The sequence below is a fragment of the Astatotilapia calliptera genome, chromosome 17, assembly GCF_900246225.1.
Source record: "Astatotilapia calliptera chromosome 17, fAstCal1.2, whole genome shotgun sequence".
NCBI classification, from domain to species: Eukaryota; Metazoa; Chordata; class Actinopteri; order Cichliformes; family Cichlidae; genus Astatotilapia; species Astatotilapia calliptera.
Window position 1 is genome coordinate 7,336,872 of NC_039318.1, and position 25,176 is coordinate 7,362,047.

The 25,176-nt window shown below is 42.9% G+C and overlaps 1 protein-coding gene across 3 annotated transcripts in view; it reads right to left on the reverse strand.

Annotated features, from left to right (window-relative positions):
• LOC113008767 (capon-like protein) overlaps nucleotides 1-25,176 on the reverse strand; it is a 164,684-nt gene that overhangs the window by 43,761 nt on the left and 95,747 nt on the right. For 2 of the 3 annotated variants that reach the window (XM_026146485.1, XM_026146482.1), the window contains exon 6: nucleotides 12,734-12,898. In XM_026146485.1, coding sequence (XP_026002270.1) covers nucleotides 12,734-12,898 — 165 coding nt within the window. The remainder of the gene's footprint in view (nucleotides 1-12,733; nucleotides 12,899-25,176) is intronic. The other variant, XM_026146483.1, reaches the window with a different exon arrangement.

The following is a 25,176-nucleotide window of genomic DNA, read 5'->3' on the forward strand; positions in this document are numbered from 1 at the left end:
TTAACCCCCCAAAACCGGTGGTTGAACAGTGACTTCATTTAGCACTGTGCCTTTTGGCAACAGACTAGTTGTGGCAACTAACTGGTCTACCCTAAATTGAGTGTGCAACATGCTCAGGATGTCATTTTTTATTGCAAGGTGATTGCACAGATTGCCTGGTGGAAGGCAACCTGTCTCCAAACTTTCACAGCCTGACTCCGACTCACTTGCAGATTGGAAACGGTTTGCAAATATTTTCCATCTTATGAATGCGGACAGATTATCGGCACGTTGCAGTCAGAGTCGATCTGTGCTGAGTGCAAATCATTTCCCGATGTATCTCTTTGCTATAGGGGACTCAACTCAACTGGTTGCCAATTCATTGTATTCTGGTTATATTCTTATACAAAAAGCAAGGTTGCCTAGCAACTATGTTGTTTTCCAGTTAAATTGCTGTCCTGTTGCAATTACATCACACTCTAGCCACTAAGGTCTGGGTGTAGCTCAGGAGCTAGGTATTCTCTCAAACAGATTGCATGCAATTGGCAACTTGATCCCATTCGGTGGCAGACGGACGAGTGATGACTCTGTCTCTGCTGTTTCATCAACTTGTCTTTGCACCCCCGTCACTAACTGCGAATAGTCGTAGACCTGATCCCCATCTTTAAAGTGACCATTTCAAAGGCAACAAGATCGTAAGTTAATTCCACACAGTTGCAATAATCTTTCCTGTGCTGCAGTCTCCAGACACTGTTTTCCCCACTGTGGCCACAGCATAAGCTACACACTTACTTCTCGAAGAAAGAGACATTTGTCAACCTACTTGCTGCATTACTTTCATGTTACTCTATAAAATGGTCTGAGACGCACTGCCACATAATTAGCAGTTAACAATATAAGCTTTAGGCTACTGTCACGCATCCCAGCACAAATCCCTGTCTTAACAAGGACACACACGCAAGATCTTTCTTTTGCTGTTCAAGTGCTTCACAAACCTGACAGCAAAGCTGGTGAAAACCAGCCCCAAGAGCACTTCATGGAAAAATGGAGGCTTTAATCATCTCTCCTTCTGTTGCCTGTTGAAAACGACCAGCCCGGCTGGGGTCAACATATACTGAGCCCTGATATTACTAGCTTTGTGTTAGCATGGAAACTTTAGCGATGCGTTTTAGTGGCAACAGACTGTTATTTGGTGTGTTTGTACTTTACTGCCATGTTTTTGTCCTTTTGTAAAATTAAAAAAAGTGACAGATAATGTTTATATCTCCACTCCTCAAAAGTTATAGGCTGCTTGTTCACTTTTCTCCTCTTTCCACATAGAACAGATAACAGAAATGCATTAGTCTGGAACGAATTACCCCAAACAGTGGCTGTGAATGCGGAAAATAATCTAGGCAGATTACGTTCTGTTCAGAGTCACTAAAGCCTGAAAGCTATAGTGCAGTAATTTAATGCTACCTGTCCTGCTTAGAAATAGGGGTTCACCCTGAATCTGAACTCAGTCCTGGACCCTACAGAAGAGCCACGCCCATTAGAGAAGAGAAGGAAATCTTACTCTATTACCAGACAGTGTATGAATCATAGTAAAGAAGAAAAGGCATGAATGAAGTGGCAGAAAGTGCAATGCTTCCCAGTAATGGAAAAGAAATAATCTTTTTATGGATCGATAGTTCCATCAGTTTTTTAGCGTAATATATGGAACAATTATCAAAGTAGTTACAGTCTATTCAGTTTGTAGAAAATGCTAAATGGATGGAAAACTGGCTTAAAGGTTAGTGTTCTCAAATCTCACACAAACTGGTGCAATGTGACATATATGAACAAACAGGTTGGCATTTCCTTTGTAAATGCTCAGCAAAGGAAGGACGGGCACAATCAGCCAGGCAGAAATCCTGACAGAGTGACAATTCACTTGTGGACCACAAACGCGGTATTTTGGAAACAATGACGCTGCTGTTCCTTGAAGAGGCGTAAAAAGTTTTTCTAAAAGCAGAACTCAGACAAAGAGCCAATTAAAAGGTGCACCACTTGTGCTTCACTGTGGTGGTCCCTTGGTAGTAAACCTGCTGCTACCCAATCCATTCTGCTCTCTTATCTCAGCTTCGTGAAAGTGAAGGCGCTTCAAGCACCTAAAATGTCTTGTTAAATCTCTAATTAGGGAGCAGCATCTCTCTGTCTTTTTATTACTTTTATTGTTCAAAACCGTCTCCCAGCAGAACGGCACCCAAGGACGGTTTTGATCTTCCCCATTCCCACTTTCAAAACAACGTGAAACCTCAGTACCTATTTTCCATCCTTCCATTGTTTGCTCTTTACAATGCGGAGAGCATCTGTCTCTAACTAACGTTAACATGCAGGAATTCCACAGGGCTTTCCGTTTTACTTTATTCTAATCCCAAGTCACACATCAATGATTCATTAACATAGTGTTTACAGTTTTTCTGTTGCTTCAAAGTTTCATCGTTACTGGCCCAAAGAACAGCCTTCATCACCTGTTATCCATCCCAGTCGTATCACCAGTATGTGGGCTGCTCCAACTATTAGGTCATTATAACATCATTCAAACAAAGTCAATCCGTCCTGCTAAACCAAAGAAGTGAGCAGTGAATTTCCTCGGCTGCTACAAAAAGTTCATTAGGTGGTCGTCTGGCTGAGGCAGTCTCCAATTGACTCTCATACACTCTGCTTTCACTTTCATCCACTGCTTAGATTCAGGCACCAGGAATACATGTGACAAGATCAAAATTTGGAACACATACCTGGTAATAACACACATCACAAGTTACATGAAGCTGGATTTACTAACTTACCACACTAGCTATTTTCACATGCACTACTTCACTCCACCTCTAGATGTCTCCCACATAGACTGGGTTGCTTTTTATTATTCTCTGATAACTAGCGGTGTGCGATACTGCAATAAATGTTATCGAGTAAATACAGGGCCATTACTGCTGACAATAACTCTGATTAATACTAATACTTTTAACTTATAAGTGCTTATGCGGTGTGCCATGATTTATGAGATGAACCATCATTAACGACCATTAAATCACTGTGATTACGTTTCACAATAATTAGCTAATACAACAAAACACACCTTTTAGCAAACAAAGTATCGATCCTATCGCGCCAGTATCGATGGGATTACCAATACCAGAGTTGGTATCGATACCTTAGATATTTGGATCGATCCACCCACCGCTACTGATTACGTCGCTGAATGAGTCTAACGTAAAGATGCTTCTAGACATCCACTGCAGCTCAGAATTTTTGTAGCATTACCTGAAAGGGGCGCATGTGAGAAGGCAAATCTCTCTTGCAGAGGAATGGGACATTAGCCATTCTTTAATCTGCCAGATATCTCATACAAACACAAATACATGCATTCACCAACTCACCCAAGCACTTCCAGCCTCTAAACCAGGCAAATTTTCAGCTATGTAAAATTCCTCATTAAAGACGGCGATAATTTAAGATTGGCCAGTGTTGTAGAAATGCAGAAATTACAGAAAAACTGCTTGAATGATACAATTTCCCTTTCAGACTGAGACGCAGAGACTCTCCCAGTGGTGGTGTAAGAGGATTAGATGTGTTGGTTGTGTGCTGCGACTTCACAGGGTTGGTTGCCGAGGATGTGCTCTTCACACCAGATTATCGGTATGGCACTGCCCACCCACGCTAGGGCTTTTTGATGTGGAAGTGTCTGAAACCCTTCCAGCACTGGTTCGCCTCTGTTTTTATCTCATTGCAGGAGAGCACTAAAGGGAACATTATCATTTCTACTGGTGCAATGATAAAGAAATCATTAGAAATGCATGCATACTTGTAATGCGGGTAAGACGGCAAGATAGGGCTTGGCAGAGTGAGGGAGAACCAGAAAAGCAGCAGTGTGGGAAAGAGAGGCAGCAGAACTGAACGTGCTAAACACATGGAGGCAGAATGGAAGGAAAGGAAATGTGCAAAGGAAAGAGCAATGGAAGAAGATGAAAAACTGAAAGCAGTGTGTGGCGGGAAAGACACGAAAGAGGACAAAGAAAGCAAGAAATGACTGAAAAAGCTCTGAAACAAGCTAAAAGGACCAAAAGCCAGATGTCAGATTCCATTAAGCAGCGGCTGAGCAGCAGCTGCAGATACGAATTGTCCTGAATCAGATAGCTACCGTATCTCCCTCGATTTCAAGACTTCATTAAACATCTCCACTTCCACTCATCTCTAAGTGAGCTGTGATTAGTGTTGGCTAGCTCACTAATTTACATCCATTTACTGTGACCTCTGCGGCACAGTTCAACTGTGAGAATATTTTTCCAGTTCCCTGGTCAAACCTCAAAGTCACCGTTATTTTCAGCAGCACACGGGGTCACACTGAAAGCAATCTCTTCTTCACCCCTCATGGTAATTTCTTCCATAATAACCTGGGACAAAAAAAAAATTAAAACGCTGCTGCTTCTATCCATCACTCTGCAATACAGCTGGGACAGCTAAGATATGCAAACAGTGGGACAAATAGAAAGAAAATTATGGACACATTTATTTTTCGTGTAGATAAACATGCTGATTTTGATCACATGCTCAGATTTGTCTCTGTTCCAAACCTCTATTAATTTCAGCTTCCAAAGCTGGAAACAGAGGATATTACTTTAAAGACGCTGACACAAATTTGCTTCAAAACATGACTGAATCATTTCTCAAAACAGATGCAGATTCATTTTCTCTTTTAATCAGTGGATTGATTAATAGAGTCTGAGGATATTAAATCACTATCTTATTTCCTCAAGTATAAATAGGAAGCTAATGGTTGGGAGGGAGTGTGGGAGGACTCTCCGTCAGGAAGTTTTGACAGACAAGACACCTAATTCTGCATTCCGGCGAAGTTGGCAGCACCGATTTTTCACATTTTCTTAATTAATCTGTGGCAGAAAAATTAAAACCATAAGAACATGATTACCTTTCAAACTTCTCAGCACTTGTTCTGCTGTTGGGTCTCCAAACAGCATGTGCCGAAATCAGCCCAAAGGACTGTGACAATAACATTAAAACAAAACAAGCTTAGTGCAGTTGATTCTTTTCAAACTAAATGATTAAACAGGGTTTATATGGTATTTGTGTCACCCACATAGCACACACTGGGTCTATCGGGGCAATTTGGGGCTCAGCACTTTGCACAGCGACACTTCAGAATGAAGAACGGAGAAGCCTGGGATCAAACCAATGACCTCTTTGAAATGTATTTTTGTCTTACAGCTATATGGCACACTATAGCCATAAGTTATACGGTGACGTTTAACCAAAATACACTTTATTCTGTTACTTGTGTCTGTTACTCTCTGTCATAGACATTACTCTGGTGTAGTTTTGCTACAAAGTTCTGATATATGAAAAGGACACCGAGGGAACAGTTTACCCTGCCGTTACCGTTACCGGGGCCCCGCCCTGGAGCCAGGCCCGGGGAGGGTGCCCGAGGGCGAGCGTCTGGTGGCCGGGCCTTAGTCCATGGGGCCCGGCCGGGCACAGCCCGAAGAGGAGACATGGGCCCATCCTCCCGCAGGCCCACCACCCGCAGGAGGCGCCATAGGGGTCGGGTGCATTGTGTGCCGGGTGGCGGCCAGGAGCGGAGGCCCTGGAGGACTGACCCCCGGCTGCCAAGACTGGCAATAGGGACATGGAATGTCACCTCTCTGGCGGGGAAGGAGCCTGAGTTAGTGCGTGAGGTTGAGAGGTACCGGCTAGATATAGTCGGGCTCACCTCTACACATGGCTTGGGCTCTGGAACCAGTCTCCTGGAGAGGGGCTGGACTCTGTCTCAGTCTGGAGTTGCCCCTGGTGAGAGGCGGCGGGCTGGGGTGGGTATCCTAATATCCCCTCGGCTTGCTGCCGGTACGTTGGGGTTTTTCCCGGTGGACGAGAGGGTTTGTTCCCTGCGCCTTAGGGTCGGGGAACGGGTCCTGACTGTCATCTGCGCTTATGCGCCGAGTGGCAGTTCAGAGTACCCAGCCTTCTTAGAGTCCCTGGGGGGGGGGGGGGGGGGGGGGTGCTGGAGGGTGCTCCACCTGGAGACTCTGTTGTCCCCGAACCAAATGGTGGACACCAGAGGTGAAGGGAGCCACCAGGCTGAAGAAGGAGTCCTATCGGGCTTGGTTAGCCTGTGGGACTCCGGAGGCAGCCGACAGGTATCGACAGGCCAAGCGGAATGCGGCTCGGGCAGTGGCTGAAGCAAAAACTCGGGTGTGGGAGGAGTTCGGAGAGGCCATGGAAAAAGACTTTCGGACTGCCTCGAAGAGATTCTGGCAAACCGTCAGACGTCTCAGGAGGGGAAAGCACTGTGTATAGTGCTGGCGGAGCGCTGCTGACGTCGACTGAGAAAATTGTCAGGCGGTGGAAGGAATACTTCGAGGACCTCCTTAATTCCACTGACACGTCTTCCGAGGAGGAAGCAGAGTCTGGGGATGAGGGGAATGACCTGCCAATTTCCGGGGGCGAGGTCACTGAGGCAGTTAAACAACTCCTTGGTGGCAGAGCCCCTGGTGTTGATGAGGTCCGCCCCGAGTTCCTGAAGGCTCTGGACGTTGTAGGGCTGTCCTGGTTGACACGCCTCTGCAATGTTGCGTGGAGATCAGGGGCAGTACCTGTGGACTGGCAGACCGGGGTGGTGGTCCCCATCTTTAAGAAAGGGGACCGGAGGGTGTGTTCCAACTACAGGGGGATCACACTCCTCAGCCTCCCTGGGAAAGTCTATGCCAGGGTGCTGGAAAGGAGAGTTCGTCCGTTAGTCGAACCTCGGATACAGGAGGAACAATGCGGTTTTCGTCCTGGTCGCGGAACACTGGACCAGCTCTTTATCCTCTCCAGGATACTTGAGGGTTCATGGGAGTTTGCCCAACCAGTCTACATGTGTTTTGTGGACTTGGAGAAGGCATTCGACCGTGTCCCTCGGGGTGTCCTGTGGGAGGTGTTGCGGGAGTATGGGGTGTCTGGCCCATTGCTACGGGCCATTCGATCCCTATACAACCGTTGCAAGAGCTTGGTTCGCATTGCCGGCAATAAGTCGGACTCGTTCCCGGTGGGTGATGGGCTCCGCCAGGGCTGCCCTTTGTCTCCGGTTCTGTTCATAATTTTTATGGACAGGATTTCTAGGCGCAGCCAAGTGGCGGAGGGCTTTCGCTTTGGTGGCCTCAGAATCTCATCTCTGATCTTTGCAGATGATGTGGTTCTGTTGGCTTCATCGGGTGAGGGCCTCCAGCTCGCACTGGAACGGTTCGCAGCCGAGTGTGAAGCAGCGGGAATGAGGATCAGCACCTCCAAATCTGAGGCCATGGTTCTCAGCCGGAAAAGGGTGGAGTGCCCACTCCCGGTCGGGGATGAGTTCCTGCCCCAAGTGGAGGAGTTCAAGTATCTCGGGGTCTTGTTCGCGAGTGATGGGAGAAGGGAGCCGGAGATCGACAGACGGATTGGGGCTGCAGCTGCAGTAATGCGGACGCTGCAACGGTCCATCGTGGTGAAGAGGGAGCTGAGTGTAAAAGCGAAGCTCTCAATTTACCGGTCGATCTACGTCCCTACCCTCACCTATGGCTACGAGCTGTGGGTAGTGACCGAAAGAACGAGATCGCGGATACAAGCGGCAGAAATGAGCTTCCTCCGAAGGGTGGCTGGCCTCTCCCTTAGAGATAGGGTGAGAAGTTCGGCCATCCGGGAGGGGCTCAGAGTAGAGCAGCTGCTGCTCCACATCAAAAGGAGCCAGCTGAGGTGGTTCGGGCATCTGACAAGGATGCCCCCTGGGCGCCTCCTGGGTGAGGTGTTCCAGGCATGTCCCACCGGGAGGAGGCCCCGGGGCAGACCCAGGACACGCTGGAGAGATTATATCTCTCGGCTGGCCTGGGAACGCCTTGGTGTTCCCCCGGATAAGCTGGAGGAGGTGGCTGGGGAGAGGGAGGTCTGGGCCTCTTTGCTTAGGCTGCTGCCCCCGCGACCCGGCCCCGGACAAAGCGGATGAAGATGGATGGATGGATGGATGGATGGATGGATGGTTCTGATATATGCCTGATGTTGATGCTTAAAGTTGCTCAAAAAGATGCTTGAAACTATGAAAAAGTGGGACTTTGAGTGGAAGAAAATTAATTTGTTTACAGTTTTTCAACAATGAAAACATAATGTGGTTAGCTCCTGTACTTACAAAATAAAAGCTCAGAAAATGCTGCAAAAATGATGCAAATCATCATTATCATTAATTCCTACTAATTTCATTTACTGAAGTGGAAAAATTCAACCTAACATCCCGCACTTAGAGGCCCTTTTTTGTAACATGGACAATTGCTGCAGTCAAAAGGTGAAAATTCACATGACCTTATTAAATACACGAATAGTACCTACAAAAAACCCCCAATTGATTCTGAAGGGGTCAGCTGACCGATTCTTCATGGAATGAAGTACAATTGCCAAGTACAATGGCACGTGTCTTTGTCTGACTGACAAAACAAGTTCACAAAAGTTGGTTTGCCTTTGCTGCATAACAAAGAGCACATTGTCTTGAGGGCAAATGTCTCAAAGACGGTGAACACATAACGCTGATGTCTGTCTATCCCATTTTATCCGTTAAAAAAAGCTGTTTATCGTACATACAGCAATTGAGCCTGTTTCAGTATTTTTTCTCACATTTCAAGTCCTTAGATAATTTTTATAATTTATGCGTATATACACTGGAGTCTTGGCAAAACTAAAAGTCCTTATGTTTTTTTCTGGCTTTGTTTATCAAAGTTGTGGGTGGCTGATTTGTTATTGTATAACAGCACTATGCGCTCGTGTCTGACAGCTCTAAAAATCAGAAGGGACTCCCTGTTTGAGACATTAGAACCATAAACAAGAACTACAGCTGTCTTAAAGATGACTAAGTAGGTTACTTTGTCATCCAGCAGCATTTACTTTCAACACAACCCCTGAAAAAACCCCTAACACTGTCATTTTCATTTATTGGTGTGAAACTGAAGCGAAGACGCCAGGGACGACTATTAGTTTTGATAAGTAAACCAACTGTAGAACTCTAAATTACACAAAATACACAGAGCTAAAGACGTGCATGTGCAAGCACATCTTCAGCCAGATGATCTCCTTGTTCCTCTCTTCCTCTGTGTCTTCATCCATAATTGGGACTATCTGAGCAGAACCATGTAGCCTTTTCTTTTCTACTGTTTGACCTTTATTACTAGAGTTAGCTGCCTTTCCTTATTAATAGTGCTTAGAAGCAGTTTCAGAAAAGTTTATGCTTATACATCAGAGAGACCAATTTGACTGGACCAGTGGGAGAGAACGCACGAGGGCTTAATAGTTTTTCTTGGCCACAAACAGCACAAATCACTTCTGTTGGCAAACTATCAGTCATTATGAATGCTCAGGAGATTCACATAAGCACACTGATGAAAGAGATTGTGTTGTGTGTTGTGTACATGTTGAAATTCTGAAATTGAAATAAGAAGAGAAATGATCGTCTGTATAGTTACGTTTTAAAGTGAGGAAACATCTGTCAAAAAGTAAAAATCCATCTAATTCTGGCTTTAAAAAAAGTCATTTGTCTCCCATCTTGGTGAATAAAATTCTTGAATTTTAATCAGTCTTATAGGACTAATTAGCCGATATGTGCGTCTGTGCATTGCATCCATACAGTTGATGGTTGTAGCTTGCTAATTAACCTCGTAAGCATTAGCTAATAACTTAGCGCTCTACCCTTTTACTCAAATATGGTCACGTGTAACTTTAACTCCCACATTAACGGCTAAAACCACTCCCTTTGATGCAGAGTTTAAAGCTAGTGATGGGTGACAAAAAGTGGTCACCTCCAAGTAGGTCAGTAGTAGCTTCATAGGCATGAAGTAAACTTCTTAACTATGTTGGCTACATTGGGGCTTTTTCAAGCACTTGAAAATTCCCAGGCAACAAATGTGCCTGATGTGACTAATACTAAAAGTCCTCCATGAAGGACGTAACTGTGTTGAAGACTGTATTTGTAGGTTACATCAGTGCTATTATGTGCAGCCACTATCCAAACTAGCAGACAAACTAGCCCCTCCTGGATAAGCTTGAGCTGATAAATTAGGAGCGCGTTCTCCTAAATACGGTAACCTCTGGCTACAAAAGACAAAAAACAAGAGCTATAATCCAAGTTTGAAGGCAACAAAACGGGAGTTCACAACACAGTTGGCGTTCATCTTCTATAGTAACACATAAAGTTAGAGCTACTGTTCTCACTAAAGTCTCGGTGATATATCAGGAAATATGAGCAATCTGCTGATCTGCATTCATAATGGCTGACAAATGAAAATTTAAAAAGTAAACAAGAGACGGGAGAAATGGCCTTCAACCATGTTAAGAGTGTTAAAGTTGCACCGTTTGTCCAACAGAGGGCACTCTGAAATTTCCCCGTTGGTAACACAAATGGCAAAAAACAAAAACCAGCTAATCTGAGCAGCCAGTTAATCCAGTACGGTAATAAAGTCAGATCATTTTAAACGGCGCCGTCATGTGATTTTAGCAAGAACTCACAAATGAATACACATAACAAATGTTAGGGGGATCTGTTTACGGAGCTTCTGATACAGACTTGTATGGAAGGACTTGTTAAAAACGTTGTCATTGTCCGAGCATTAGATAAATGTGGATAGCACCACATTTGGGAAGATGACGCGCCCCTCCCTGAGTGTGGGCTGAAAACAAATGGCCATCCATCCTTGTAGGTGCTTCACTGGCAGATACGGCTGTGGATGTATATGAATGGTTGCTTTGTAATTTAAACCTACATTATGTCCAATATATGTAATATGTCTCTATGTCGAGCCTGATTTAGAGCACGAGCCAAAACAAGTAAAGAAGTAATGGAGATATTTTTTTATTCTTCAGTGTTGCTTAAGTTTTGATCTCATAAAGTTGAGAAGTTAGGCCTTATAAATGATTCAATATTAGATTATTTTTCTGTCAATTATTTGATCGATAGCTGAGGTAGTTATTTAAGCATTGCAGAGATGGATGGTAGAAACAGCAGAGTGCAGCCAGAAGCCTATAAGGAAATAAACTGAGGTGAAACTAATTTAGATGCTGTGTGGAAGCAAACTGCTACAGCATCTCAGACAAGTTACGATCACTTGGGAAACCTTGCTAAATGGCAAAAGAACCAAGGTCAGACACAAATGCCTGGAACGCACTCGTTTGAAACATTTCATGAGGTGAAAATCGTTACTTCATGTTCCAAAGCAGTTTTGATACATTTAAAAAAAAATACACACACTAGTTCCTCTGCCCGTGGGCAGCTACCTTTGGCCTTATTAGTGTGTAATTGATCGCACCTATGTATGGGCATGCTCAGTCTGAATGTGTGATTTGTCAGTTGTGGCAGCAGTTTGTTTGTTCATCTCCATCTTAAGATGAGAACAGTAAAGTTCAGTGTGGCCGGGCAGTTTAATCAGGACCTCCGCCTCCCTCTCTAGAAGCTTTGAGACATCAGAATTTAACTCTCTGGGATGCTTCTGGGTCAGCAGTGTGAGTGAAGAATCCACAAGGGAAAGCGTGCTGAGCTATGAAATGGCACTTTCTAATCTTAATCTTAAGGCCTTCTGTGTATGTGTGTTGATCCAGCTCGCAAACCCAAAGCCATTTCTGTCACTGTTCTCCTCCCCCACTACAGCCACTCAAACTGGATGACTGATGTCTCATGCTGGATGTGCTTTGCACTTTTTTCCTCTCCAAGACCACAGGCATGTGTTGATCTCCTTAATTTGTCAGTGACCCGTGAGTCATTCCACTGATTATCCTTTCCACCCAAGGGAATTCAGAAATTACTGTTAATACAAAATGAAAAGAGGCCTATTATTCTTTTGCCTCATTTTCAGTCACTATTATAGTGATGGATGCTCATATCAAACATGGCCAAAGTTTCAGATCACGTGTAATCCCTGTGAGCCAAAAGCTCAGGGTTCAGATTGCTCTAAATATTCTCTTTCAGGCGCTCAGCACCAGCTGTCAGAACAATGTTGGTTTAAAGGTGGGTGGAACGAGTGTAAACAGCTTGTTTCAGACAGTAGGTGAACTAAGGGACTTCACCAAGTCCTAGTCTAATGCAAAGAAGGATTATTCTGAGCTGTCAATCCTGAATAGCTACTTCAGCAAAGTCGGATGGAAAGCAGAATAACAAGTCCCAATTAGAGATGAATTTTGGCAACAAGCTTGAAGGTACTCTAGCATCCTTGTACACAGCAGAAACAGTAACTGATATAGCATGGGCGGATAGACCGAGGGTGTGGTTGTTGCAACCTACAGGTGAAAGAAATGTGCTCTTAAACTGAGGTCTGTGGGTTAGTGTTGTGTATTGATTTAAAATCAATCACCAGTGTACCAATACACTGTTCATGATTCATTAGCTTACACCAGACTGTTGCTCTATTTCTATTGTTATTTTCATCTATATTTTAAAAGTGAATAAATATATGAGCGATCAAACTGACCATAGCTACAGTGTTTTCTCTGTGCTCATCTTCTCTTACATTCTGCAAGCTTACCCATAAGACTATAGCCGAAAAGAGGCCACATGAAGTTTGGAGGTTCGTAACAATTTACTCTGCAGAAATTTAGCAACTTCACTATGGTGAGGATTGTAGTGAGCAGTGTGAAAGTACTGGAGTGATGTGAAATGTAATTTAAATGTATAAAAAAGCATATTTTTATTCCTGTGCAAGCAGATTTCATGGGAGACATAATGTCACTGGATGACACTCACCTGTGCCACAGCCACTTGTGTCTGCTGCTGTTGCTGCTGGAGCTGTTGCTGGAGCAGTTGGATCTGGTGGTGCACAGACAACGGGGTGCTGGGTGGCAGTATGCCTGATGCTGGGAGCAGCATCTTGGGGCTGGACACCAGCAGGGAAGCCTCCTCTGAAGGCTGCTACCAGAGGGAAAAGGGGGAAATGAGGTCAGCATGATGAGGCTTCAAACAGAAAATCCTGCAAACTTGTTATTATGAGCACATTTACGGGTGGAAGAGCCTTCAAATGAATCACCGTGGACCAAAAATACAAAAATAAATGATACATAAGTCCATGCATCCGTCTATCCATCCATCTCAGCCCCTCCTGGATGGCATTTTTTCCAAAAATCAAAGTACGTTTGTTCTATTATAACAAGAAATTGGTTGTAAAAGTTGAAAATAGTTCAAGTTAACAATTAATTTGTCATGGTTTCTGACAGAATATCTAGATACAAGTCCCGAAACATATTTCCAGCAACCGTCAGTGTACTAATGGCACATTGTGCAAGTGTATCATATATCATCCAAAGTGTCAAAAAAGGGAAGATGTCATACATCTTCGCCTTGCTCATGCGGGCACTATTTAACAAAGCTGCTAGTTGACAGTCTGCAAGGTCCCTGTTGGACACGCTGTCTGTTCCAGTAGTCAGTCTGTGGTGTTTTGTGAAGGGAGCAGTACGTAAGTACATTATTTATTTACACCGCCTTTCAAAATACAAATGAAATATCAGTCTAAGAAGACAGTTTTAAATCTGTTATTTACAGCAGTTTTGTGCATGGCGCTGCCTTCACGTCTTATTACTACGGTTAGCTGTTGGAGTGATCTACAGCTTTTGAGGATTGGACATTAAATTGTTATTGCACTAAAGAACAAGAGCGTTGTAGTGACATGCAAACTACGTCTAGAACAGAAACAATTGCTAACACAACTTTAGCTCTCACTGCTGTCTACTGTTTCACTCACTCACTGAGAGGACAGACGCACGCTCCACTTGACTGTCGCGTCTCTCACCCTCTCTGTTTTTCCACATAATGATATTATCTTGTATCCTCGCATGTGATTGGCCACAATGTGGAGGGATTGGAGCATAGCTGAGCCACTGTGTGAGAGCTGAGCAGCGAAAGGAAATTAAGTGAGGAGCCGGCTCGCGCTCATTACATTGTGTATCATGGATACTGTTGACTCCAAATCTCCCGACCACTATGTCGATCTGAGACAGCGAGATGGAGACAGTGAGACCAAGACAAGACCGAGACCAAAGTCTGTCAAGACCAAGACCACGTAAAAGTGGTCTCTTGAGACATCCAACTCTAACTTGCAGCACTATAACTTCCATTTTCACCTATCCATGTTTCTACAGTAGTGAGTAACGTCCCCAACACTGCTAATAAGTAGTACAGGACATATAAAATGACCCAGATATTTAAGAAATACATAATTTGATAAAACATAATATTTCACGTAAAAAAAGTAAAATGAATATCAGAGCTTGTGTTTTGCTTCACATGTTGCAGGTGTATCTGTTAAAATTGCACACTCATGCTCGTTTTAACCATGTACTACTTCAAACACTTTTTCTAACTTGCTCATAAGAAGCCGATGATGCAAATCAAAAGTAAAAAAAAGAGAAAGAAAAGAAAAGGCTTCGCTAATGAATAAATAAATACAATCAGGACAAGCAATAGCGTCAATAAAATGCCTTGGAGAACAAGCCGTCATCAAAACAACAATCTGAATTTAAAATGTAGAGTTGCTGATTAGTTGCACCAGTGTGGAATGAGTGGTGCTGCCCTGGAATGCAGATCAGTAGCACTGAAATGCTCCACTCCAACAATAATGAGCTTTGGGAATCAGCTCTCCTTCATCTAACGCCATGAAGCATCGTATTATAGTTTCAAGGCTTTAGTTACCGGTCACACTTCGTGGCCTTTCCGTCATTCAACTAGTCAAAATATATATATTTCTGTAATACAATGGCCAAATAAAATATCTCATAATCCATGCTAATGATGACATCCAAGCAGACACAACATGGAAATACATTTAAAACACGTGCTGTTCCAAAAAATACACAGCCATATTCTCTTCTCCGTCATCAGATAGGAAGATAAATGCAGGTATTAAATCCCCTCTTGAAGCGGTCCTTAAAAACAGACTATTACACGTTGGTATAGAGGAATAAAAAAAAAAAGCACTCTCAGACATACACGGAGACCTTGAGATTATAGCGTACATGTTTTCCTCCAAAGGCATTTACCACACAGACTGATACAGGCTGAAGGCCATGTAGTGCCCCAAAGGTAAAACATTAAGTGCGCTTTGCTGTGATGGACCAGTCATGGCAGTAGTGAGAGGAGTCTAACAGCGAGCTGACATAAATTCGGAAACCTCGGGGCCTAATAAATGAAGCCAAGTGCCAAAAACTGCAGTTCCTTAAGGGTCACTGGAGGCTGGCTTCAAAAGCGAGTCAAATTGATTATTTTAAAACCCCTAAATGCTGTCGCGACTAAGTTAGGCTGCTTTGACTGATCTGTGTAACAGCACACGCTGTGTAGATGGCCTCTTTTAATTGAAGTTACTGAACTCCACCTGTCTTGAAAGTTACTGTTTCACTGAGTTTGTGTAGTTGGAGGAATTTTAAATGGGTGGATATATATTGTGGCTTGAAAGTCTGCAATCTAGTTTTAGTGACCGGAAAGTTTGTATTTATCAATAAGCCTCTCATCACTGTGTCATCTGTGGCTACAACTTAGCAACCAAACTTTCATGCCGATAAAGCAAGAATGAGCTGGTGGTGGCCATCACACCAAAGTGGATGCTTTAAAATGTGAAAACACTGGGTGGTATCACTTCCACTGCCACCTCTCTTACCTCCTGATGTGGACATTGTCGCCCTTAAAAACGGAGCAGTTCGCACAACTAGTGTATCGTAGCAGCAACACCACAGACCACCTTGTGCATACACCTGTGATGCTACCAGTTTCTGACAAAACTGCGATATTTATGTGTAACAGTGTTGGTCAGCCAGCCAGATATATGTGGATATCAAAAGCTTTTGAATAGAGCTGCCGTGTATTCGAGGGCAAAGTGTTTCATAATGAATCAAATGCTATTGGACGGTTGGGGCGACTGGCGATCAGAAACCTGATGAAATTGAACCTTAACCTGCCTTAAGGAATCTACGCCAAAATACTTCACAGTCTGTCTCTCATGCCTTCTGGTGACACCAAGAGCAGACGCACTCTGCATGAGAGGAAAATGTGACTGATGGCCTGCCTGACACGGACCTTTTATGTTAACGAGAGGAAATTATCCAGGTTGACAGGTTGTTTGGCGCCATCATGATTTGAATAATAAGACAGAAGTCTCCAGAATGAGTGAGAGTGTGTGTGTGTGTATAAATGTGAGATAAGAGAGAATTTGTTGGCGATGACTTCTCAGTAACAAGCAGGATCCCGATAAACGTGTTTTCTCTAAAGTGCCTCTTTTTAACACACACTTCCTTCACCTTTATTCCATTGGAGTTACTCCGAGATACGTAAAACAACTGCTCAGCTGCTAAGTAAAGGACGGTAAGCAGGATTATTGCGGTAGCTTTGAAGCTGGGTTGTCAGACAGAGAAGGTTTAGCAAGTGGAAGCGTGAATAAGATAATTCAGCACTTAAAGCAACACAGAGGAAAGAGGATGGCATGTTTGGCTCACGAGTACTGTGGACACAGGAACTATTCCCAATTATAGAGAAACAGAAGGAGAAGACAGACATAAATAGACTGTCAGCTGGCGCAGAAGAAGACATAACACAGATGGAAAGAAATCCCATTCCAAAAGTACACTGATTTAGTCATCTGCAACATTTTCCCATCTGATAAATGGTAAATGGCCTGTATTTGTATAGCGCTTTTCTAGTCCCTAAGGACCCCAAAGCGCTTTACACAACCTGTCATCCACCCATTCACACACACATTCACACACTGGTGATGGCAAGCTACAATGTAGCCACAGCCACCCTGGGGCGCACTGACAGAGGCGAGGCTGCCGGACACTGGCGCCACCGGGCCCTCCGACCACCACCAGTAGGCAACGGGTGAAGTGTCTTGCCCAAGGACACAACGACCGAGACTGTCCAAGCCGAAGCTCGAACCGGCAACCTTCCGATTACAAGGCGAACCCCCAACTCTTGAGCCACGATCGCCCCATAAACTGTTTACTACCAGTGATGTTTCCCATCACTTATAACAATGATTGTCTATGCCATAACTGCATATTAGAAAAGCCATTATACTGCTTTTGCAAAATCCATTGTCAACATCCAAAGAATGTGTCACGGAGGACTGGAGCTGTTCTAGCACCTAATAAGCAGTTTTGAGGAAGCACATAGGAAATTTCAGCCTCTTTGGGATGTGGGTAGTTCAAGAGTTGTCATTTTCCCCCTCATATAACATCAATGGTGAACAAAAGAGCTAAGGCAGGCCAAATATATGGTACCATACTAGACGCAAACAGCAGCTTACTATGCATCAAACAAAGGATTCCAGGCAAAGGAAGGTAATTCCTATGCAGACCAAACACATGAAGTTTGTCAGGTGCACTAACCATAAATTATAGGATGTAGTCACAGACTATATATAAAAAATAGACGGTTTGTGCCTTTAGCCCTAAGGTCACAGTTACAACTCTGGCTGCATAGAAGCATAGAATCAGTTTATGGCGGTTATTTGAGTCAGAGGAGGATAACGCACACAATGATTTGTCTTGTGGCTGTTGAGTTGACTTGATGTATGCTTACTGTATTCTAATTATATACGTTTTGAAATATATATTTTTGAAAGCAGCAGAAAAAAAACTGTGCAACGAATACACAGCATATCGACAAAAGCAGTGGGCCACCTACAGGAGCTGCGCAGCCTTGGAAACCTAAGCCATGAAGCTCCCAGCATACAGCTCTTTTGCTGATGTTAACTTCAGAGGAGGTCTGAATCTCTGCATTCCTATATACTGTAAATCATAGGAATAGTAGTATAAAAGAAAAACCCGATGCATTTTACAGATGAATTGCTTGACAGCTGCATTGATAAAAGTGGTAATGATTGTGGATGTAGGAGTATGCTACCATTTTACTTTCAAGCTCTTTTCAAGTCTCTTTTGAAGATGACAAACAAAAGACTGGTTGCAGAGTTGGTGTATTAGCTTCTCAGGGTCATTCTTTACCCATCTCAAAATGATGCCACACTTGGAATATAAGCTCTAAGAATGATATGGACTAATAATGTCAGAAATAAATAAAGGTATTAAGAACCAACCAGCTGATAGACTGTAATGACCTCAAACCTTATCAAATGAAGTTTGATTGTAGAATAGTGTAATTTAAAGAATATCAAAATACAGTTGTTGCATTTTCTTTAAAAAGGTTCGGCTGCAATAAATAAAAAAGAACATGTAAAAGTGTGAATAATTATTTTTATTATCCCTGAAACACATGACACATCACACTTCCTCTGAGCCAAATCCTGTAACTCCAAAAATGCCACTGCATAGAGGGCCCACACAGCTGTGTGAATGCTGGATGCCAACATATTCCCATAAACTGCACAATGCCTGGAGTGACTCCTAAAAAACTGGTGACTGAGCTAGCGAGGGTTGATGCATATGAAAAGCTGTCAAGGATGTTAAATGGGGCAGGCAAATGTGGGCGTAGAAGGCACTCAGTTGTGAACATTTGTAATCTTTGTGTTAATGGGTACAAGAAGTCCATTCATTAAAAAAAAGAAGCCAAACTGGTGATGAGATCAGTCTCTTTTTTTTTTAAAGTAACTTTTGAATTTCCATATGAGACGCAACAATGGGTATGTTAACTTGGATAATGGGTGGATAAATAAAAAACATCCACAATGCCGACGACAAAAGCCGAGGACAGGCACTGAGTCAAACCCACACATGAAACGCTCACACCCCCGTATTCACAGCTAGAAGTTTGTTAAACACAATCCTGCATATTCAAACACAGACTCGGCCTCTCTGCACTGTTTACTGCCTAGAATAAGAAACAACAGTCCATGCCTGAATGCTAAACTTGTTTACCACAGAAAAAGCCAATTATGGAAGACGGAGTGAATATTCAAACTGAGAAGGGGGGCTTAAAGGGGAGGATCAGCCATATTGCTGAAATTTCTCATAACTGTTTGACCCAAAGGGAAAAGTTGCTATTATATCACACACTAACAAGTTCATAGTTGTCCCTTTATAGCCTTCCCTTTATCTTTTAGCCTCTGGTTGTACTCATTGATGGACAGACAGAAAACAGGGAAGCAGAGAAAAGGGAAACAAAGCTAAAGATAGATGATGAGGGATAAAGGAAGTTTTTAATTCTCCTCCTACAGCTGTGATTACACTAGCTGCTCTCTGTCTGTCAAACAGACAGTGCCCTCCCACCCACACACACACACGGACGCTGGCTATAAAACACTGTGCAGTCTGACAGGTTCTGGCTTCCTTCACTGCTGACAGCCTTGGCTACAGATTTACAACTTTATCAAGGGCTCTCGAGAAGAAAAAAGAAAATAAAATCTGCACAAATTACTCCACTGTGGCTCTGCCTGTAATAAAATTGCATGACATCAATCTAAACAACCTAAACCATGGTATAGCAGTATAAGGGAATATCTTAATTTGGCGGAAGTGTTTTGACGTGCTTGGGCACGTTACTATGAATAACCCCATTAACAGACTACTCCTCCACTATGTTTTACTTCTAAGGGTGACTTCATGATAATATAGTGATAGCGTGATGCCTCCTAATGTAACAAATCTGTTATTGTTCAAAGGATGTTCCAAAAGAAAAATGGTTTGGGACTAACAGAATAATAATAATAATAAGAAGAATTTGGGGCTAAGAAAAGCTTTGGTGTGAAAAGCAAGACTAAAGAGCTGTTTATCTTAAAACAATAGTTTGATTTATTGTGTCTTGATACTTTGTTATTAATATCCTAGCCATCTTGCTATTGTTTAACCAAAGACTTGCCTAGTGTCAGGATTAGCTAAATTAGCAAAGTTTGAGAAACAAGTAGACATTTAAAAAAAATTCCCACTCATTTTGGCATTCCAGTTTTCTACAAAACAGGTGATATTTTTATAAAAAAAAGGGTGCATGTTAACCACAACCAGTACCCTAGATCAGCGGTCCCCAACCCCCGGGCCTCGGACCGGTACCGGTCCATGAGTCGTTTGGTACCGGGCCGCGAGAGTTGAGGCTCAGGTGTGAAATGTATGGTTTTCAGGGTTTTTATCGGTTTTCAGTGTTATTTTGTTATCGTTTTTATCGTTTACTCGGTTTTCCTGGGTCTTTTCACGTGTGTTATGAATAAATTTTCTTTTTTTCGGTACCGGTACTAGTTTTATTTTGTTGTATTTATCCGCGACACCTTAAAGGCCGGTCCATGAAAATATTGTCGGGAATAAACCGGTCCGTGGCGCAAAAAAGGTTGGGGACCGCTGGCCTAGATGGATCAGCAATGACTTGGTAGATTTTAAGTTAATTACTGTATATTTCTCTGAATAATTTGTTTTCTTTGTACAACTATTTGACGGGGTTACTTGAAAGAGCAATATTCTAACCCAGGGGTGTCAAATTCAGGTTTACCGAGTGCCATATTGAAATACGAGATATCACACCAAGAACCATAAACATGCTTTAATCTGTAAATATACAGTACAGTACTGTATAGACATTTGAACTGCCCTTCAAGTTTTTATATTTTGCTTCCAAGGAGCTCAAGTGGTGGAATAGCTCCCTATGCCTTTTCAGGGTTTGTTTGTTTGTTCAGCCACTTAAGGACCCCAAAGCACTTTACACATTCAGTCATCCACCCATCCACACACACATTCACACACTGGTGATGGCAAGCTACATGTAGCCACAGCCACCCTGGGGCGCACCTCTGACCACCACCAGTAGGCAACGGGTGAAGTGTCTTGCCCAAGGACACAACGACCGAAACTGTCCGAGCCGGGGCTCGAACCGGCAACCTTCTGATTACAAGGCGAACTCCCAAATCTTGAGCCACGAAGGTGAAAAAAGCTCCCCATGGACCCCTCTTTTCACTTGGTAAAGATTTAAGCTACTCATTCTCCCACCTCAGTCCCAGCTGAGATTGTTTGCCTTCAGCAAGAACTTTCCTTTGTCTTGGATTTTGATTTAGCTAGCCTTTTAGCTTCAGTGGGTGCTCTGCAGGTCTGCCTGTCTGTTTTGTTTGGTGTATGTAACAAGATCATGGAAATGGTCACCAAATGATGTCTCAGTGATATATCCTGTGTACTGATACAGGATGAAATAGGAGTGTACTAAATCAGAGAATATTTCAGCAGGTTTTAAAATCACATCCACAGTTTGTGGCAAGCTCACCCACATTTTCAACCCAGCATGCCACACTGATCAACACCCTGAGAAAGGAACCTCGTTGTCCCATCCTTCAGAATAGCCTTTTCATATTTCCTTTCCAATTTCCACTGAGTCCTTTCACTTCTGACACAAGCATCAGGTGGTGGTTGTTTTTTTGGTTTTTTTTGTTTTTAAATAATGCATACAGTCTGCAAGCTAGACTCAGAGCTTGTTAGGGAATATCTACAACCGTGCAACAAAGTCGAACATTTCTTTGCCCTTAGTGTCATTAGAATCATTTGAGCTGCTTTTGATGATCTTTCAACACAGCCATTGTTGTTATTGTCAAAGCTAATCTAAATGACATTTCTTGTTTCCCTGGCTAATGGTTGCCTCATTACTTTTTAATGATGCCAGTCACATAGTTGCGGGCATTAATTTGCATGTCGTTGTACTTGAGGCACTGGCTGTTCTTATTACTCAAAGCTCTGTTGGTTTTGCTTCAAGATGTCTAATCAGAGACTGATTCAGACCTGGGAAGCAAAGGGAGAGCTACTTATTACTGTAGTATAAAAACAGTAGGCAGTAGGGTCTGTGGAGGGTTCATACAAAACAACTCTTATGTTAACAATTATAAATAATAAGTAACATGTAATTGGGAGTGGTGAACAAGTTGACAAAAGTCTGTTGCAAAACCTATTTGGTATACCTGGATTTCTTCCAGGTTATATTTAGGTGATTTGCAAGCCAGGCTGGTAGTTTAATTTGTCTTAATCCAACATTGGATTTCTACAGTCATCCTCGCAATTTCTTCTACAGATCAGACATGCCAGTTACAGCTCCATTCATCCCATTCACCCGCCCAGCTATCTGGGGGGAGGGACTGGAGCCTATTACAGCTGTCATGGAAAGGTGGAGTGGACCTTGGACAGGTCGTCAATCTGTCGCAGGGAAAACTCTTCCTATGTAGACTATGGTGAAGCTAGGGAAAGAAGTGGAGTAGGGGTAAAAAAAAACCCCCAGAAAAGGCTTAGTGTTGTATGCGAGGCTGGACACGAAGAAAGGAGGAAAGGACTTGTATCAATTGGATATTGACAAATGCAGAAGAGGAGTACGGGATCCAATTTACAAGGGTGACGTGCAGAGCCGTCTACAGAGGGATAATTTTGATGAGCCATGCCATGAAAAGAGTTGTTTAAAGATAGGTTAAGAAGAGAGGTGACAATCAGCATGGAGCAGTATGGACTGCATGCCAGTGTTGATGGAGAAGTACCGAAAAGGTCAGAAGCAGTTGCACTTCTGTGTAACCTGATGAAGAAACTCCCAAGAACCTCTCAAGAAATGTTGCTACACGTTGGGTCGACGCAGCCTGCAACAACTTAAATAGCGTGGAAAGTTACAGTGTAGGGATAAAAGCTAAAGCTAAACCAAGCTTTACAGATGGGTTCAAAGTGGGGGTACAGTTGAAGATGTTAAGGTTTCCATTGGATGTGACCAAAATGGACAAGATTATAAATGAGTATAACAGAAGGGCAGGTTGAGCAGTTTGGTGGGTAAAGTTAGAGTAGCAAAGCTGAGATGGTTTGGACAAAGGATGTTAAAGATGTAGCTGCCAGTAGCGAAGAAAAAAAAGAAGACCTCAGAAAAGACTCATGGATGTATTGAAGGAGGATGCTAGGGGTAGGGTGAGATGAAGGCGGGTGATCTGCTTTGGTGACCCCCTAAAGGGAGTAGCCGAAAGAAGAAGAATGTCGACACAAAATGCAGGCTACTGGAGTGGAAAGTGTAATGATGGATGAGACAGAACAAGCAAATGATGAACGGGGAAACAAACCCTCTGTGTGGAAGTAAAAAAGATGTACGATCATCTCAGGCTTTGGAATGCAGATCAATCCTGGACTAACTCAAGCCTGCCTGAGGCGAAAAGGTCACCGTTTTACTTTGTCTTTTCTTTGGCCGCATTTTTTTGTGGTTTGCTGTCAGCCAACAACACACGAGTTACAGGCTCAGAGCAAATAGCTTCCTACATGGGATGATACCAGGTCCAAATACCACAACATTCCCACATATACGCATTTAAAAGCAGACGTGGATAAAAATAGAGGGTAAAAATGAGGCATGCTTAAATGTTAAGGTCGGCAGGATGACAGTATTTTGGCTTTGGGACTCCTTGGTTATTGGCAGACTTGTGTTGTATCACAACTTTACAAGTCTGCACACACATGCACACGCGCGCACACGCATGCTGGGAAATCAAATCAGACAGTGAGGCTACAGAGAGAAACCACCTCAGCTAGTGCCTCCAATATAAATGGGTCAAGAGACAGTTTCACAAAACCCCGCTGAGTTTACAGTGAAAAGTTGAGAGGCTGCATTTTTATTGTGTGAAGAGCATTGGAAAGATAAGTCCTGTAAGGCTGCTGTGGAGACAGGGAAAAGGGCCAAGTGTGAGTGTGCCTGCAGCTTAGAAGCTATGAGTTAAAGGCTGAAGAGACATGAATGTTTCTTTTTTTAGGCCATGGTAACAGGATTAAAATTGTTTCATGAAATAGACTAACAGTGCTATGATTTAATATATGTAACAGTGGTGCTAAAGCTGTAACTTCCTGAAAGAGAATAGACTCTTTCAAGGTTAACAGCACTTGCTACTCACACCTCTTCCCTGCTTTCTACAACTCTTTATGTCATCATCAACATCATCACCCTCTTGTCCTGAAGCCAGGCGAGTAATCACACGTGTGAAAACAGAATTTATGGTCTTTAGAGTCACACTTGACTACCTAAGCTTTCACACTCAGGGAAGATGTTCAAATTCTCAGTTGCAGCTGCTTAACTACTCATTTATATATTGAACCATAAATTAAACAAGTACTTATGTATCTAAAAAAAAAACAGAACAACACCATTTCTGAAAGATGCAACTGACAGGAAAAACAAGAAGAATAAACACAAACACGTGTGTCAGAAGCATGCTACAAGAAGTTAAAGGAAAGTATCACAATGCTAGAAAGTTCATTATCATTTTGAGGAAAGCGATTGAACCAGGCTGTAAAATTAAAACTATACTAGTAGCCCAGAGAAGCTTCAGTGCTTATTCCGATCTTGGTGGCCTTTTGTTTTGCTCTCTTTCAGGATGAACCCCTCACTACTTCAATAACACTGAGGTCTGAACTCTAGGGAGGCCAATCCATAACTCATGAAATTAACTGTCCGTTTTCTATCATCTACGTATGTTTTTTTGCCGTGTCTTTGAGATCCTTGTCATATGAAAAAGTGAATGTGTTGTCAGTCAGACATTTTCCAGATGGTACTGCTTGAAAATTAAATCAATTTTGACAGTATTTGTCTGCAATCATAATCCCATCAAGTTTGATAAAGTCCCCATCACCGCCGGCTGAAATGCAAACCATGACAGAGCCTCCAGCCTTTTACAGAGGGCTGCTGACACACCTGTTACCACTGATTTTCAGTCCGGTTCTTGTATAACGTGGCATACCTCAGCTGTGCAGCTTTTCTTGCAGTTTCTGTTAATGATGACTTCTTGACAGCAATACTTCCAACACAGACCATTTCTTATAAGTCTTCAGTGAACAGTAGCTCCTATGACTGTTCACTTCTTGACACAGATCATGGATGTCACTCACCCAGTTTCCTTAAATTTTTAAAGGTCACACTGCACACCATGCCCAGATATGGCAGGTTGTTAGCTACTAGCTCCGTGGGAATCACTTTGTTCGTATAAATTAATAAATCGCAATGAATGAAAAATGACAAAACACTCTGGTTCCTTGAATACATAAATAACTGAGTGGTGGCTTAAGACTTTTGCGCAGTGTTGCATCTTTTATCCCTACGCTGGTTTTTCACTCCAGGAAGTGCAGACTGCATACTTGAGGGATATTAACCCTTTAAGACCTACCATAGAACCAAGTCCGCCAGAGCTTATATTATATTTTTACATGCTGTGGAGCCATTTTTGGGAGCATTTCAAGTTGATATACATCAATACAACCATTATAGCCCAAACTTTAATAATATGT